Source organism: Mesocricetus auratus, unplaced genomic scaffold, assembly GCF_017639785.1.
Source record: "Mesocricetus auratus isolate SY011 unplaced genomic scaffold, BCM_Maur_2.0 Super-Scaffold_100009, whole genome shotgun sequence".
Classification (NCBI taxonomy): Eukaryota; Metazoa; Chordata; class Mammalia; order Rodentia; family Cricetidae; genus Mesocricetus; species Mesocricetus auratus.
The window spans coordinates 7,321,815-7,338,769 of NW_024429193.1; the positions used below are offsets into that span (position 1 = coordinate 7,321,815).

A 16,955-nucleotide genomic window follows, 5' to 3' on the forward strand; every position below is an offset into this window, starting at 1 on the left:
ACAATGCCTTGTTAGTTCCTGTGAGTATCCAATGGCAAGGCGGTGGTGGCACAAGCCTTTAATCCCAGTACTTGAAGGACAGACACAGGTGGATCTCTGTGAGTTCGAGGCCAGCCTGGTCTACAGAACCAGTTCTAGGACAGCCAGGGTTACACAAAGAAACTCTGTCTCAAAAACCAAAACCAAAACCAAAACACAAGTAAAAGAAGAAAGAAAAGAGTGTCCCAAAGCCCGACTCCAGCACCTTGCTTTCTCTCCGCTCCTGGTCTGAGATGGACTCACGCCTTTGCTCCCACATGGACGGCTGCCGTGGGCCTCTGCTGTGTGTCACGAGGGCTCCGTAGCCAAAGCCCAGACACTGAAGTCTTATGATGCTGTTTGGACTTTCATCTTCTATAAAGAAGCACACCGGGTGTGCTCTCCTGATCATCTCCGTATCATTGCCCGAGGCAGGGTCTCTCACTGAGCCGCTTGCTGTTTCCACTGAGCTGATTCACCTGTGAGCTTTCGGGATCCCCCTCTCTGCTCCCATCCCTGTGCTACAGTTACAGGCGTGAGTGGCAATGCTGATTTTTATGGGGAACTCACATTTGAACTCAGGTCCTCACAGTTGCACAACAATAATGCTTTCCCCCACTAAGCCATTCCCTTATCCCTCAATGCCATTTTTAAACCCTTCTTAAAGAACATTGCTACAATTTGGATCTTTCATGTTCCCTAGAGGCCTGTTTGTTGAAGGCTTGGTCCACAGTAAAAGCCTTGGGGGAGGGTGTCTAGTGGAAGGATGTTAGATAATTGTAGGCATACCTCTGAAAGGATACTAGGACCCTAATCCCCGCTCTGTTCCTCCTTGCTCCTGACTGTCATTAGTTGAACAATGTTCTCTGATTTGCCAAAAAATGCCAAAAGTCTTGATACATAATAAACATGGATTGAAACCTCTGACCCATGACTACACTGTGCCAACAAGATATTTCATGGAAATAGACTAAAGGCGGCATTCCATGGCCAAATGTTTTAGGCTATACTTACTTTATGCATTTATAAATTTAGATATCTATCTATATCTATACACATCAAAGGCTAGGTATTCAAGGTGCTCAAAATTACATGGGCAAAGGGAAATTTGGTCAAAGATTCAAGTCAACAAGTTACAATCTAGAAAATGCTAGTGCCTATCATGGGTTATAACTAAAGAAGTAGAATTTCAGTCTGCTACTCTGCTCTGAAAAAAATTTAAAGCACAACTTTAGTAGGGCATGGTGGCACACACCTGAAATCCCAGAATTGAGGAAGAAGAAGCAAGAGATAAGGACAAAAAGAAATTCAAGGCCAGCTTCAGCTACATGGTGAGATTGAGGCCACCCCTGGCTATCTGAAACCTTGTGTAAAAAATGAGCACTAACCAAAGACCAACCATAAAACATAAGTATATGACCCGAAAGGGTTAGTTAGTTGCCTTATCCTTGTTACCCATTAAGTAGACGACTAAAAAAACCATGATAACTGAAACTAGTTAAATTAACTTGACTCTTAATTTCAGTGTTAATTTAATCAATTAACTTGATCAGCAACGTCTGTTTCCTGAGCCAAAGCTTGTGTGGGTTTTGCTGTTGACTATACTTCAGTTCTCCTTTAGAGTCAAGCAGACCTCATTTCTCCTCCTGGTCCAGCTCCTCCCAACTGTGCAATCCACTCTTCCTCTCTTCCTTCCTTCCTTCCTTCTTCCCTCCCTTCCTTCCTCCCTTCCTCCCTCCCTTCCTCCCTTCCTTCCTTCCTCCCTTCCTCCCTCCCTTCCTTCCTCCCTCCCTTCCTCCCTTCCTCCCTTCTTCCCTTCCTCCCTTCCTTCCTCCCTTCCTCCCTTCTTCCCTTCCTCCCTTCCTTCCTCCCTTCTTCCCTTCCTCCCTTCCTTCCTCCCTTCCTTCCTTCCTTCCTTCCTTCCTTCCTTCCTCCCTTCCTTCCTTCCTTCCTTCCTTCCTTTCTTTTTTTTTGGGGAGGTCTGGAAAGATAACATAAAAATATCCAGAGAGTTTTGGAGAGTACATGTGGTCTATGTGCTCAGAATAGCTTTTTGAAATCCTTAGTTTCTGTAAAATTTATGGATGTCTTTTATTTTTAATGGAACACCCATTTCATTAAGAGTTCCCATCAAGTGACAAATGATTGTATTAGTGCTTGGAAATGCTCTGGGCAATCTTTTCAAACCACTGTAATAACAAACCATTGGGGTAGTTGGAAATTTCTCTCTGGAAAAACATTCTGTGTCTCGGGACAGATGGTTTACCAAAACACCTGATTGGTACCGTCTGCTTTTGCTATAAAAGGCGCGTTGTAAACAGTCAAATAAAGTAGGGTTTGCTCACGAAACAATGACTTTCTAATTCTGTGACCGGCTAGCCATTTTTATGGCAATTCATACACACTATGCTTGTGATTGCTCTGGTTATGCCGTAAAACATAAACACTTCTTGATTAGAATAAAAAATGTCTGTGTCTATATTTAGAATATAAACACATTTTTATATTAACAGTGGGTTTAATAGCAGGCATCATGACTGGAATCCAGAAGTCCCAGTGCTGTAAGATGCATAGTTTTTTTAAAAAGCCTCAAATTCTGGCAGGGTAGATGCCATCTCTCTTATTCTAAAACTGATATTTTGCTTATTGACTTTTTAATATTATCATTGTCAAAGACAGAAATGATGGAGCAAGGATCATAATCAGAATAATGACTGCTTTGAGCAAGTAGCAAAAAACCAGGTCCAACAAACATCTGAACACCCATGTAAGAATGAGATGATGGAGACTATTAAAATGAAAACCATGCCATTCATCATAGGATGGATGTAAAGACACTTAAAAAGGATACATCACTTTATGCTATCATCTGACTTTAAAGATGCCAGGTGTGATGGTGCACGCCTTTGGTTACAGCACTCAGAAGGCAGGGGTCTACCTTAGAAAGCTAAGAGGCCAGCGTGGTCTACATAACAAGTTTTAGGTCAACTAGGGCTACGTAGTGAGGCCCTGCCTCAAAACAAACAAACGAAAGATGCTGGTGTTGCCTCATGCTAGCAATCATTTTATCTTTGTTGGTCCATAATTTTAAAATTCACCCTTATTCCAGAACAGATTCTAATCTAGTATGATTTTGGCAATTATCATTTCTTTCTGTCTTAAAAAAATTATGTGTGTGTGTGTGTGTGTATGAGTATATGTACATGTGTATGTGCCTGTGTGTACATACACGGGGCTAGGGAGACCACCAGACCCCTGGTTGCTGGAGGTGCAGTGCAGGCATTTGTGGGATTCCCTGCTGAGGCTCAAACTCCAGCCCCCATGACTGCACATCAAGTATTCTTAACATGGGCCTGCCTTCCCAGTCCTGGCATCTGGGTTCTGACAGATAGATGCCTTGGTTATTGGATGCTCGGCTTATCTGTCCCATCAGTTAAGTCTGTTCAGTAGAATCTTAGCTGGAAGACAACTGGACCTCTAAGTGGACAGCAGCAAAGCTTCAGGTTTGAAACCTGAGCTCTACCAAGGCCAAGGAGACCGATTTATGACTCCTTACCTGCCAGTTCCCACTCATCAGATCCCAACGCCTCCACATTTTATTTCATTAGGTGTAGAGAGAGCCTTTTCCTTGCCAGCTGCTTTGGTTTTTCCCACCAGTTGCCTGGGCTCTGCCGTGTTGTAGTCCCCAAATAACACACAAGACGCTGTATTAATTATGAAGCTGTTGGCCTTGCTTGTTTCTTACTGGCTAGCTCTGACTTAAGTATTTACCCCATAATTGTTAATCTAAGTATTTCTTTTACCGGAGAAAAGTTCTGGATTTCTTACCCTATGGCAGCTACATCTTGACTCCCTGTGTTTCTCCTACCCAGAGACCTCCTGGACTCCTAGTCCCACCTATCTTGCTTCCCTATTGGCCAACAGTGCTTTATTGACATATACACAGGACTTCCCCATCAATTAGAATTGATTTTACTTTTTTATGCATATGCATGTGTCTGTGTCCATGTGTGGATACGTGCATATGTATGTTTTCCCTGAAATGCAAAGAGGGCAACAGACCTCTGGGAGCTGGAGTTAAAGGTGATTGTGAGCCACTTAGTGTGGGTGCCGGCAACAAAACTCGGGTCCTCCACAAGATCGGCAAGTACCCTTAAATGCTGAATCACCTTTCCAGTCCTTCCGCCGCATTTTAGTTGGGTAACCTCTTCACGTCTTGGTGTCAGCATCTCAAACAGGAATAATGCTACTTCTATCATACTGGGAAATAGAACTTAAAGAAGTCTGAGTGCTGGTGAGCGCCATGAAGCATCGCAGTACTCCGTGGAAGTCTGTATTCGTCGCCTTGTTAGTAATTGTAACTACCCATCACTCAGGCAGACTTGGGCTTCAGGTTCCCTCTTGCCACCTTCTAGCTGCCTCAACCGGGGCAAGGCCATGTTTCTCTGTGCTAGGGTTTTTTGTTTGTGTGTTTGTTTGATTGGATTTTTGCCTCACTTCAGAACCAAGGACCTCTGAGGGTTTTTTAATAATGAAATGAGTTGGTCTGTATCTTCCCCCTTTCCTGAAGAAGTCACTGTTCATACATTATCTACTCAGCTGGTAAAAAGACTCCAAATGAATACAGAGCTTTGTGACCTGGGCCTGTTACATTACAAAGGGAGGGTGTCATTACACTGACCACAGTTTCCTCTCCCTCTGTCCTCCCAGTTCCCCCTTTCCCATATACCTTTCACCCCTTGCCACCCCTTCCATCTTCTGTCTTGATTCAGAAAGGGAAACAACTCCCATGGGCTTGAGCAAAGCATGTATTAATCTTAAATTGTGTTTTCCCAAATTAATTAGTTGCTGTCTGTCTGTCTTTCTTTCTTTCTTTCTTTCTTTCTTTCTTTCTTTCTGTCTGTCTGTCTGTCTGTCTGTCTGTCTATTTCAAATCCTCTTTACTGAATACAAAGAAAAATAATGTGATACATCTTAAAACTTTTTAAATGAAATTATTATTTCACCCAAATGCAAAATTTTAATTTAAGTGTTTTCAACAAATAAATTATTGTGATATAGAAATTATGTAATTTAGTCAGGGAAAAATCTTCATATTCAAAAACTTCTATTCCCAGGCAGTGGTGGCACATGCCTTTAAACCTAGTACTCAGGGGACAGAGGCAGGCAGATCTCTGTGAGTTTGAGGCCAGCCTGGCATACAGAGTGAGTTCTAGGATAGGCTCCAAAGCTATGCAGAGAAACCCTGACTTAAAAAACAAACAAAAATAATTTAAAATGTACGAAGACATTTGTCATGCCAGAGTCTGTAACTTTCATTTTGCAGTTTTAAATATATATTTAAATATATTCATATAAGATTATTAACTCATATGTATATTATTCTGGAGTTGCGTAGAAGTAGGAATTTCCCCCCTGCAGGTTCTTGTCACAATTACTTTACCTTTCCGAGCCAAAGTCTCAGTGTCCTGCCCAGGCTGGCCTGGAAATCAGTATTAATCAGATTCTGGCCTCTGGCCTCTGTGTGCTGAGGATGTAAAGTGTGCCGTGCAATGTCCTTCTTAAAGAGTCTGTTTGCCTACAATCCACAACCCCAGAGAAGCTAGAACCCTCCTCCAGAAACAGATGGAAGCAGATGCAGAAATCCACAACCAACCATTGGGTTGAGCTCCTGGAGTACAATCGAAGTGAGGGAGGAGAGATAATATGAACAAAGGAGTCATGACCATGATGGGGAAACCCACAGAATCAGCTGACCTGAGCTAGTGAGAGATCACTGACTCAGGTCTAACAAATGGGGAGCCTGCATAAGATCAAACTAGACTCCCTTAGTATAGGCGACAATGGTGTGACTGGGACAATATATGAGGCCAATGGCTGTGGGTCCAAGATCTAACACTAATGCACAAACTGATTTAGTGGAGCCTATTCTATATGGAGAGATACCTTGCTCAGCCTAGACAAAGGGATGTGGGGATAGAGAAGTACCTTGGTCCTGCCTCAACTAGATGATGGGACAGACTTAGTAGACATCCTAGGGGAGGACTTAAACTCTCCATGGAGCAGATGGGAGGAAGGGGGAGTGCAGGGAGTGGGAAGAAAGGAGTGAGGGGGAACTGGGTTTGGAATGTAAAAAAGGAAAAGTTGAACTTCTAAAAATAAGGTTCTCTTTGCAAGAATAGGATCAATCTGTGGAGTTAAATCACCTCAAATGCATTTAACCCCAAAATCATTTGTAAACGTTAACTTTCTAAATGCTAAGGTCCCCAGGGCAGCCCCTCCACAAAGTACTGGGAAGAATCTCTTTAGTTATATGAGAAGGTGAGTTGTCACTGAATCGTCATGGTCAGCCTTCTGGACTTAGGTGTGAAATGTAGAGGTCACCCTTGGGTGATGCAGCTGCGAATTCTGATAGTGTGCCAAGCAGTGGGTTGGACTTCCTTGTAGGCCTGACTAGCCTTCTCTACAGCCAATGGAGGAAGGATGGTCAGCTTGGAGTAAGAGAAACTGTAATGGGAAGTCAGGCACGGTGAAGATGCCTGTATCTTCACTACATTTCCATTGCTGTGATGGAATACCAAGACCAAAAGCAACACGTGGGGGAGAAGGTTTATTTCTCTTACTTTTCCCTGTCACAGTCCATCGCCAAAGGACATCAGGACAGGAGTTCAGGGGATCCTGGAGCCAGGAGCTGATGCCAGAGGCCGTGCAGGGGAGCCGCTCACCATGGCTTGCTCACCATGGCTCACTCAGTCTGCTTTCCTATAAACCCAGGAACCACCAGTCCAGGGATGGTGCTGCCCACAATGGACAGGCCCCGCCCCATCGACCACTGATAAAATGCCCTACAGGCATGCCTACAGAACATCTTATGTAACGCTTTCTCAGTTCAGGCTATCCCCCTTGTAGATGACTCCAGCTTGTGTCAAGTTGACATAAAACCAGCCTGCATAACCTGCCTCAATGACTAGATGAGGACTCTACGCGATTGGCACAAACGTCATTCGCACAGAAAGAGATCTCGTGACTATTACACAAAGGCTTTTTGGTGTCTAAGACTAGGGCATTTCTCCAGGAAGTGATTTGATGATGTATTCACCTAAATCACTTAAAAAATGTTGTGCCAGGGAGAAATTGATTCCGCACCTGAAGGATGCTAAGTTTACACTAGCTGCTCAGACAACAGGGTTATTTTTGTTCTCGTGGTGCCTCCGGTCAAACCCAGGATCTCAGGCTGGCTCTGAAAGTGCCTAACCACTAAGCTGCACCTCCAGGCGCCTTAACATTAATGGAGCCTGAACAACTGAAGTGTTAACGTACCACAAGCTTCAAAAGACATGTGTGTTTTTATGGTGGGGTTTATAAATAGCCCTCCTTGTATCAATTTCCTTCTCTTTACTGTGCTACATACAGCATGATGACTGCAACATGTTGGTCTATCCACTTAGAGACATCACACATCCCAACTTACCCAACAAAATCTTAGTGTCCTACTGTAGGTTGGTTGCTGGAACATAGCCAAGAATTAGTTAGACAAAAGAGTGTGCATTCGAGATGACAACATTTTGGTGTGATGGTTTGCCAGGCAATGAAGCTAAGTCAATCATTTGTTAGACAGGATTTTCCTAAAGCTTTTTTTTCAGTATCGTTGTCATCTTGCATAATGCCTGGACAGTGGACAGAGAAATCCACTCATTGCTAGATTAGTGTGTTTCTTGGAAGCTCAAAGAGACAGAAACACAGACACACTTCTTGAATTCGCCATTCCTTTCTGATTTCGCTCTTCTGTTTTTGATACAGGGTTTTAGCACGTAGCTCAGCTTGCTTAAACTTACCATGTGGCCCATGCTGCTTTCAAACTTGAGATTGTCTCACTCCAGCCTTTCAAGTGCTGGGATTATGTGTCATCATGTCTGATTTACCACTGCTTTTACTTGTAAATGCTCATTGGAGTCCTGACTCAGGTCAAGACACATGCAGACACAGAGTATATGTAGCTTTAATAGTCTCCATAGTAAAACTTTGCTAATACGGACTCTGTTGTTGGTCACTAAAGTCACAGATTCACTACTATTATAACCTTAAGTGGTTGACATAATTTTATTTTATAGCCTGAATGGAACAAAAGTCATTATGCCATTTATTTTGCTCATTGAATCCAGGAAATCCACACAAACTCTCCTCATACATTTCTTTCTGTGAGCATCTGAGAAATTATTAGTGTAAATAATAGACTGTTTTCATATAAAGTCCAAACACTTCATATGTCCACTTCTTCCAACCACTGAAAAGGGGGTGATGGCTTAATGGGCACAGCTCTTGATGCACAAATGTGGGGAATGAAGTTTAGGACCCTACAAACTAGCTAAATGTCAGGTGACATGGTGGCCCACCTGTTACTCAAGCACCTGGGAGACAAAGTCATGGCATCCCTGGAGCCATTTGGCTAGCTTGACAAGTTAACTTCATGATTTCAGTGTACTAGATGTATGTCAATGAAGAACAGTTTGAGAAGGCACCCAATGTCACCCCTTGACGACATATGTCTGCCCTAATACACACAATCAGACACACACACACACACAGACAGAGACACACACACAGACACAGACACACACAGATACAGACACACACAGTCAGAGACAAACACTCACACTCACACACACACATTCACACACACATAGACACAGACACACACACACAGTCAGAAACAAACACTCACACTCACACACACATACACACATAGACACAGGCACACACAATCACACACACAAAGACAGAGACACACACACAGACACAGACACACACACAGATACAGACACACACAGTCAGAGACAAACACTCACACTCACACACACACATACACACACACATAGACATAGGCACACACAATCACACACACACATACACACGCACACACATAGACACAGACACAGACACACACACACACACACATAGACACAGACACACACACATACACACGCACACACATAGACACAGACACAGACACACACACACACACACATAGACACAGGCACACACACACACACACACACACACACACACACTGTACCCTCCCACAGCTGTGTAGCTGTGAAACCCTGTAAATTTGGGTGGCCAGTCAGAGCATGCTGACCAGGTTTGTGACACGCTTGTCATCAGAGGCCATAACACGTGACTACAGACTGATCCCATCTGCCTAGCCTGCAGTCACTCAGTCCCCAACATCCTGCCTGCTAAATCAGAGCTCTGCTTTCCAGGCAATTCCATGCACCTTCAATACTGTTTTACTTATACGCAGATGTACAAAAACACCCCACATGTTCTTAATCTTTAGTAAAACAGATATTTCCACAAACTACTGGAGCTGGGAGAAGTACGGCTTAATAAAACAATGTGTGACACCAGTAAAAACAATAAGTAAATTACACACACACACACAAACAAACAAAAAACCAAAGGAAAATTAATCCTATTATCCAGAGTTAAGCAATGAAACATTGACAAATGCCTCTATAGTGTTAATGTATGCACAAAATAACATTCTTTTAGAACTGAGATCGTATAAAATCAGTTGATGACTTGCTTTCTTTAAGGTAACACTGAATCCCAACACCAGTCTCCATATATTAGTTCCATTATGTGAAATGACCACAATTTATCCCTTGTTGGACACCATGATTGCTTAGCAATAATGTACTCTTATCAATAGCATCCTAACTGGTATTTTCTTTTATCTATTTTTCTTGATGGCTACCTAGTTAATGATCTAGGCCCTGGAGTAACTGCTCTTTGGGCTGAAGCTACTGGGGGGAGAGTTATGAACGGCTGGCCACTGGCTGTGTGCTCTAGAGAGAAGCTAGGACATGGATTCTTTCAGCAGATGGCTGCGTGTCTCTTTACAGCCACCTGGTGATCAAACTACTCTTCCCAGGAGCGAGGAGAATCAGAGGGTGCTGCCATGTAACCGGCACTTTAAATGTGTCAAGGAAGGCTCTTTGATACAATCGCATGGAGAACGTTTGTTCCCGGATTTACAGGGCCGTGCCTGGTTGAGCTTTGAGATACCAAAAGCACATTTTATTCACTAACAGAGAGCACATGCTTTTTACATTTGTAAGGCAAGATAAATATTGACTCACTCATCCTTGAACCAAAACTGACGTGATAAAATTCTCACGGGCAGATGACAGATTTCACAGTGTCGGCTTTATTCACCCGGTGTCTTCAATGCCTAGCCCATTGCCTGGCCCAAAGGAGGTAAACGGATATTTGAGGAGTGGAAACAAAAATCAAAGCGAAAATAACTCATTTCAGTTGCCAAGCAAGTCTTGGCCCCACTTGTGTGAGGAGTGAGGCCCATGTAGGAATGTTTCTTCAGTCGTATTGCATAATTAGGGGAAGCAATAACACCTGTGCCTGTATCTGATCCAGGAGTTCTGTCAAGACACATTTTTCATTTCATTGGTTGTAGCGCATTTAGGTCTGCAGGGATACCTTATTTTCCTGGGAAAGAAGCTGTCTCCCACAGGATCTGCTTGGACTGAAGATCCTTTTTCTTTTGAGTGATAGCCAATCACCCTGGAATCCCCATTAGCTTATGGCACTACAGAAACACTTGGTGTTTTTTAATGGCTCAAAATATTGGACCTTTGTGAGGACTGGGTAGAGTTTTCTCTATAATGAGTGTGCTATGAGGTGCAGTCTTGAGGAATAAAAACATGAGTGAATTTAAGCACCGACTTTGTACTTGGTAATATGTAAAGGGAAATCTTTTCCTTGAGAGAAGCCTTCCCGCCAGCCTGGTTCTAGAGCCGCATCAGTCCCAAATGTAAAAGGAAGCCTTTTCCTTTCTAGCCGCTTTGGTTTATCACCCGCCAGTCACCTGGGCTCTGCCTTGTTGTAGTCCCCAAATAATACAAGATGCTGTATTAAGTATGAAGCTGTTGGCCTTGCTTATTTCTTACTGGCTAGCTCTGACTTAAGTAATTACCCCATAATTGTTAATCTAAGTATTTCTCTTACCGGAGAATAGTTCCGGGCTTCCTACCCCATGGTGTTACATCTTGACTCTGTGTTTCTCCTTCCCAGAGTCCTCTTGGACTCCTAGTCCCACCTATCTTGGTTCCCTATTGGCCCAACAGTGCTTTATTGACATAATCACAGGACTTCCCCCATCAGTAATAGAAATACAAAGACACTCAAAGGTGCATAAACCCATTCAGGATTGTCGTGTGCTGGGAGTGGATAAGTAGGCATGGATAGGGACCAGAACCACCACAGCTGAACATTCATTGTGATGGAGATGATGAGTTGGAGGTGAGAACAGCTGAACATTCATCCAGTTAGAGATGATGAGGTGGAGGTGAGACCATTCTTAGGTACAGTTTGGAGAATGAGTAGGAATTAGTGAACAGAAAGACAGGCAGAGGATTTTAGAACAGAAGCAATTCAAGCTGGTGCTAGAAAAGGTGCCGTACCTCTGGGGCAAGCGATGCCTCCCAAGCAGTGGGAGCAGAGGCTTTGTGCCTGTGATAGGAGGTTGCCAGGGCCAAGCGTTGGGTGCATCATCCGTCAGCCGCTGTGGAGTGAGCTGTGTGGATTATGAAGGCTTTGCTAACGGGCTCCATTCTTCAGTCATTGACGGCATTACTGTGAATAAAGGCCTTTCTTTCCTACAACAGTCGTGATTTTCTTTCCGTCTGGAAGTTTCAGATTTGCTGTATTATCTCTTAACCCAGATGGCACAATGGTCCAAGTATCTTTATAATTTTTCTGGATTGTCTTATATTCACTTATTTGTTGCTCATTTTCACAGACAGGATGTTTTCAATATTCTCTTACATGCAACTTTGTGTGTGGTGGTCAGAGTGAGGCTTGGTGACTTTCCTTATTTTAATATACAGTGATAGCCACGTGTAGAACCGGTTCTACAAAGGATCTTTGCAGTTCATGCGCGAAGTGGATACAGGTCACCCCAGTAGACGTCGGTATAGCTGAGCTGCAGGGAAAGTAGGGACGCATCTCTGCAGAGCCCTTGGGAAGTTCTGTGTAGATTCCTGGGAACGTTAGCTCGGCGAAGGTGGGGATGAGGAAAGCAGAGCTGTGGACATCAAGTGACATGTTGGTAATGTTGTAATTGCTAATGGGAAGTCCTAAAGTTCTCTTTCTTTTCTTGTTGGAGACAGGGTCTTTCTATACAACTCAGACTGACTGTGAACTCACGATCCTTCTGTTCCCATCTTTACAATACCAGCATTACCGTGCTCAGCAAAGTTCATAGTTTTAAAGTACTTAAAAGCTCATGCATAATTTATTTGTTTAAATATACTTTCATTTTCTATTGAATAAGCAAATGCATATTCTCTTTAAAATCCCTATTCCCGGATATATAAGGCTAGTTGCTGATATCAATATTTGGTTCCCCATACGTCTGCTTGTACACAGTGGAATATCGTTTTTGTTGTATCATGTCAACTAAATTTGGATTAAAAGATTCTGTGGTTTGGGGCCGCAATGCATGCCACCTTTCACTAGTGTTTTGCAAAATAGCAGCGCTTTGCCGGGATGTGGCTCAAAGGCCATGTCGCGTTTTAAGTCCGTTTGAAAACTATGGCGCTGAAGGAATGCCTGTGATCCACAGCTTTCACCATTTTGCTCGTCTTCTAGGTGACGATGGCCAACATCGCAATAAACGGAAGTAATTCCCCAGTGACCTGTGAAACGACGCTCTTCGCTCTCCGAATGGCAACGTGGAATCAGATCCTGGACCCCTGGGTGTACATTCTGCTCCGGAAGGCTGTCCTGAAGAACTTGTATAAGCTTGCCAGCCACTGCTGTGGAGTGCACATCATCAGCGTGCACGTCTGGGAGCTCAGCTCCATCAAGAACTCCTTAAAGGTTGCCGCTATTTCTGAGTCACCAGCCACGGAGAAGGAGAGCCAGCAGGCACCCATTGAAGTAGGACTGTAGGCCAACGCAGGCCTAGAAGAAAGTTGGGGAAAGTTTTGGGACCATCTCAGCTGATCGGATGTACAGCCTAACTGGAACATTTGGACCTCAGTGTGTAGTTTGGGAGTACACTGGACTGACACAGCTTCTGAATTGTGTTATACCGGCTGTTGCTGCTTGGTTGTGCATTTTTACTTGTTTTTTTTTTTGTCAACAGGAGGTAAACTGATACACTATGGTGGAGTTGAGCAGAACACAACTTTTGGATTCAGCTGTGTGACTTGTGTTTTTGGAATAAATGTGTCTGCTGAGGCCCAACGCTGATGAATACTTGACCTATTTGTTCAAGGCACCTTAACGCTACCTGCACCATAAAATGGCCTTTTCATTGGTGTATAGACAAGGCTCAAATCATCACAGGACTCTGCACTTGTCCGTGTGCGGGGTTCTTGTGTGTTTACCGGTCTACATATCCTCAATCAGCATCTGCATAGCCAAGGCGTCTGGGATTCACAGTAGCTTGTGCTGACCACCGCGGACACTGGGTCGGCCTGACCTTGTGAGGCTGATGAGCAGGGCCATTCTTGTCACAGCCGATGCACGCACTTGCTTGCATTTGTTGGTGTGAAGGTCAACTATTGTTTGAAATTTTTTTTTTCTGTGAAGTAATAGATTATCAGTGTTTAAATGATTTCCCCTTTCCTCTGGAAATTGCAGAGAAACACAGGCTTTGTCTTAGCACAGATCCAGCTCCTGAGAGCGTTCCCAATAAGCCCTATCGTGGACCATGCAATACCAGTGATGCATGCCAAGAACATGGCAAATATTGCTTTACTGAGCTGTCGTTAATGTTTCAAAGGATAATAATAATAAAAAAATCAATCACACATCCAGTCTGTCTGTAGCTAGTGTGTTTCTACTTGACAAACACAGGCATAAGGAAGTTCTGCTGACAGCAGTTTCACTAAATCTGTTGGACTACATTTTCAAAAGCCTGTGTTATCAGTGTCAAAGGGGAAAGATCTGAAATTAGCCAGGAGTTGGTGACCCATTGTTATGGTTAATCAGAGACCAAGGGACAAGACTCTGTCTCCAAGTTTCCCAATCATACTTCACACTTCTCCTTTGCTTGTTTTTATAGTTTAGCATAAAGGTTTTCAATTTCAGTAATCATTCTAAGCATTGTGGGTCTATCAGTGACTAGGACTAATGGCTATGTTTCATAAAGAAATATTTTCTGTATTTAAAAGTCCTTGTTTTCATCAGGTTTGGCTGTATTTAAACAAATACTGCTTCCCCCCTCTTTGCAGTGTGTGTGGGTGTTTTGCTTGACTGCATGTCTGTGCATCATGTATCTTTCTGGCACGTACCGAGACCAGAAAATGACATCAGATTCTGTGGGAGTGGAGTTACAGATGATTGTGAGCACCATGTGGGTGCTGGGAATTGAACCCAGGTCCTCTGGAAGAGACGTCAGTGCTCTTAACTGCTGAGCTGTTCCTACAGCCTCTAAAAGTTTTTTTTTAATCTGTAAAAATTATTTCAGAGTCTAGGAACCCTGAGAATGCAATAAAATTAAATTAGTATACTTATAAACTGCTTTTGATTGGATGTTTACATTAGATGTGATTAATGATTTTGGTAAATTCTCATGAGTAAATTAAAAGAAATTAAGCAAGTAGCCTTGTTGAAGGCTTAAAGGAAATCGTTTGTAGCGAATTAAAAAGGAATACATACTATTATGTGATAATCTTAAAGACAATAAGAGACCAATCACACAATTTATTCTTATGTAGAGAATATGACAGATAATAGGCAGCAATATCCTGGTGTAAATTGGGCAGGAGTTGTAAAGGTTGTGTCTTATTTAAATTTAAGCTGACAACTCCAACTACATATTGGTTATTGTGGTGTATATAAGTAGACAGGCATATATGTGTGTGTGTGTACATGCGTGTGTGTGTGTGTATATACGACTTTGTATGTCTATGTATTGTCTGCCCATGTGTATGTATAATGCATGTGATTGTAAAAACGACATTACAATTTGTGATTGCTGTTACTTTACATAAATGTTATCATGTTTAATTTCAAGAGCACTTAAAGTTTGGAAAAACTTCTGGATGGTCCACTCATTTTCAGAGCCGATATTTATTTCCTGCAGTGATTAGGAGTCGACATCGTCTGAGCTGAGGCATGAAGAAGCAAATCTCTATCTTTCTGCATCACAGTTGATAAAACCCTGCAACTCATATTTCCCTGCGTTTCAACTGAGGCAAGGTGTGCAGAAGGAACTTGATCTAAGACCCCAGGTCTCTTCTCGGTGGTGAGCCTCTACTACAGACAGAATTATTCCTCTGTTGCCATGATGTCACCTTGGCCATGTGCGTCTACAATGAGATCATCTTGTAGCACCATCGTGTGGTGGATGCTAGGCTCTGGGAAGTGATAAAAGGTGTTAATCTGCGCATATTTTGGAAGATCTATCCACAGTATCTGAACAGACTCGTCAGGCAGTTTAACTGATCTTAAGATAAGGCTGAACCCACAGTGTAAATATAAAAAATTGAAAAAAGAAAAACTTTAATGTTATACCTGACTCCGAAATTGTGTGTTACTGTAACTATTGTATAGAGTTTACGTGCAGTGCAGTTTATTGTGTAATGAGCAATGGAGGGGAACATCCCCTGATAACTTCCTGAGTTACCAATGTGAATAAAAGTGTGTTCTTATTCACTATAATAAGTACTAGAAATATTTCCAACAAGCTCACAAATGTGAGTGTTTAAGCTCTGTTTTGACATATATAGTCTGTTTCATAAGGTCAATTATTAGACACAACTTCAGGTGCTATTCAAACTCTGAGTTTCTGGAGAATTACTTTCTTATAGGAAAACAAACACTAAACATAGTTGAACTTTGTAAGTATTTAATGAAAATGGGACAAAATAAATATCACTATTTCTAAGATAGCATACTGAATTGCAATTAACTGTGGGTACCAACCAAAAAACATGATACTTGCTGGTGGGTTTAATGAGGGGATAGAAATATTCTAAAGACAGATGTGTATGAAGTAGAAAATTCCTAGATGCCAACTTGCATATAAATGCATATCTGTTAGATAACAAATAGTTTTCTTTTCTCACTTTCAGCTTTAAAAGACAATAATGTCTTGTTTTTGTGCCTAATGTGAGGTTAGGATCTAAATAAGGGTACTCTCTAGATAGAATGAGATTTTATACAAAAGGTGGGTTGCCTGCTTTACTACAAAGGAACTGCTTTCTAGGATCAGAATATAAAAACTGGGATTGTGTAGAATTTTACCACCTGGTAAATAGTGTTGGACTTCAACTCATTACTGACACATTTCAACTGGAGAGGATGAGTGATTCTCTTGTTATGTGAATGAATGTATTTTGTGTTCCTCATACTTGTGGTAAAAAGGTAAATGATAATGATATGCAAATACTACTGCTTGAATTAATATGCACAGCATGCACATTAAAAGTTTGGCTAGCTCGAAACTTCAAATGGATTTATGATAAGCTTGGACTAGTATTTATTGCAAGAGGTTAGTTAGCTTTAGGAAGCCTTAGAAATGTGGACCTCTTGAAGGGGAATTTTCATTTAGACCTGCTGTTAGTTAGTAAGTACTTCAATTTGCTTTTCATGCTTTGATTACTTTTTCCCTGTCCACTCTCCTGTGCCATTTGTGTTGCGTGTGTTTCTTTTTAATTTTTTTATCTGAGCCTCACTTCCCCTAGGAAGATTTCATTGGTTCTAAGCTTGTCGGGTAGATTCAGTGAGGTAGTCTACAGGTGTCCATCATGTCAAACAACTTCAAATGCTAACGCCATAATCCTCACAAAGGTTTGTGCCTTGCCGGTGGCTCCTGTTGAATAAGCAGTCTGATGCTTGGACTCCCTTCAGAGGACTTGAACATGAATTATCCACCATTATGTGTTGCTATTCATGTCACATGG

At 42.3% G+C, this 16,955-nt stretch overlaps 1 protein-coding gene across 2 annotated transcripts in view; it reads left to right on the forward strand.

The window, feature by feature from the left end:
* The window catches only part of Ptgfr (prostaglandin F receptor), a 39,695-nt gene extending 23,984 nt beyond the window's left edge, over window positions 1-15,711 (forward strand). For both annotated transcript variants that reach the window (XM_005083635.4, XM_013123198.3), the window contains exon 3: window positions 12,688-15,711. In XM_005083635.4, coding sequence (XP_005083692.1) covers window positions 12,688-12,990 — 303 coding nt within the window. In that variant the 3' untranslated portion in view covers window positions 12,991-15,711. The remainder of the gene's footprint in view (window positions 1-12,687) is intronic.
* Window positions 15,712-16,955: the final 1,244 nt, after the last annotated feature.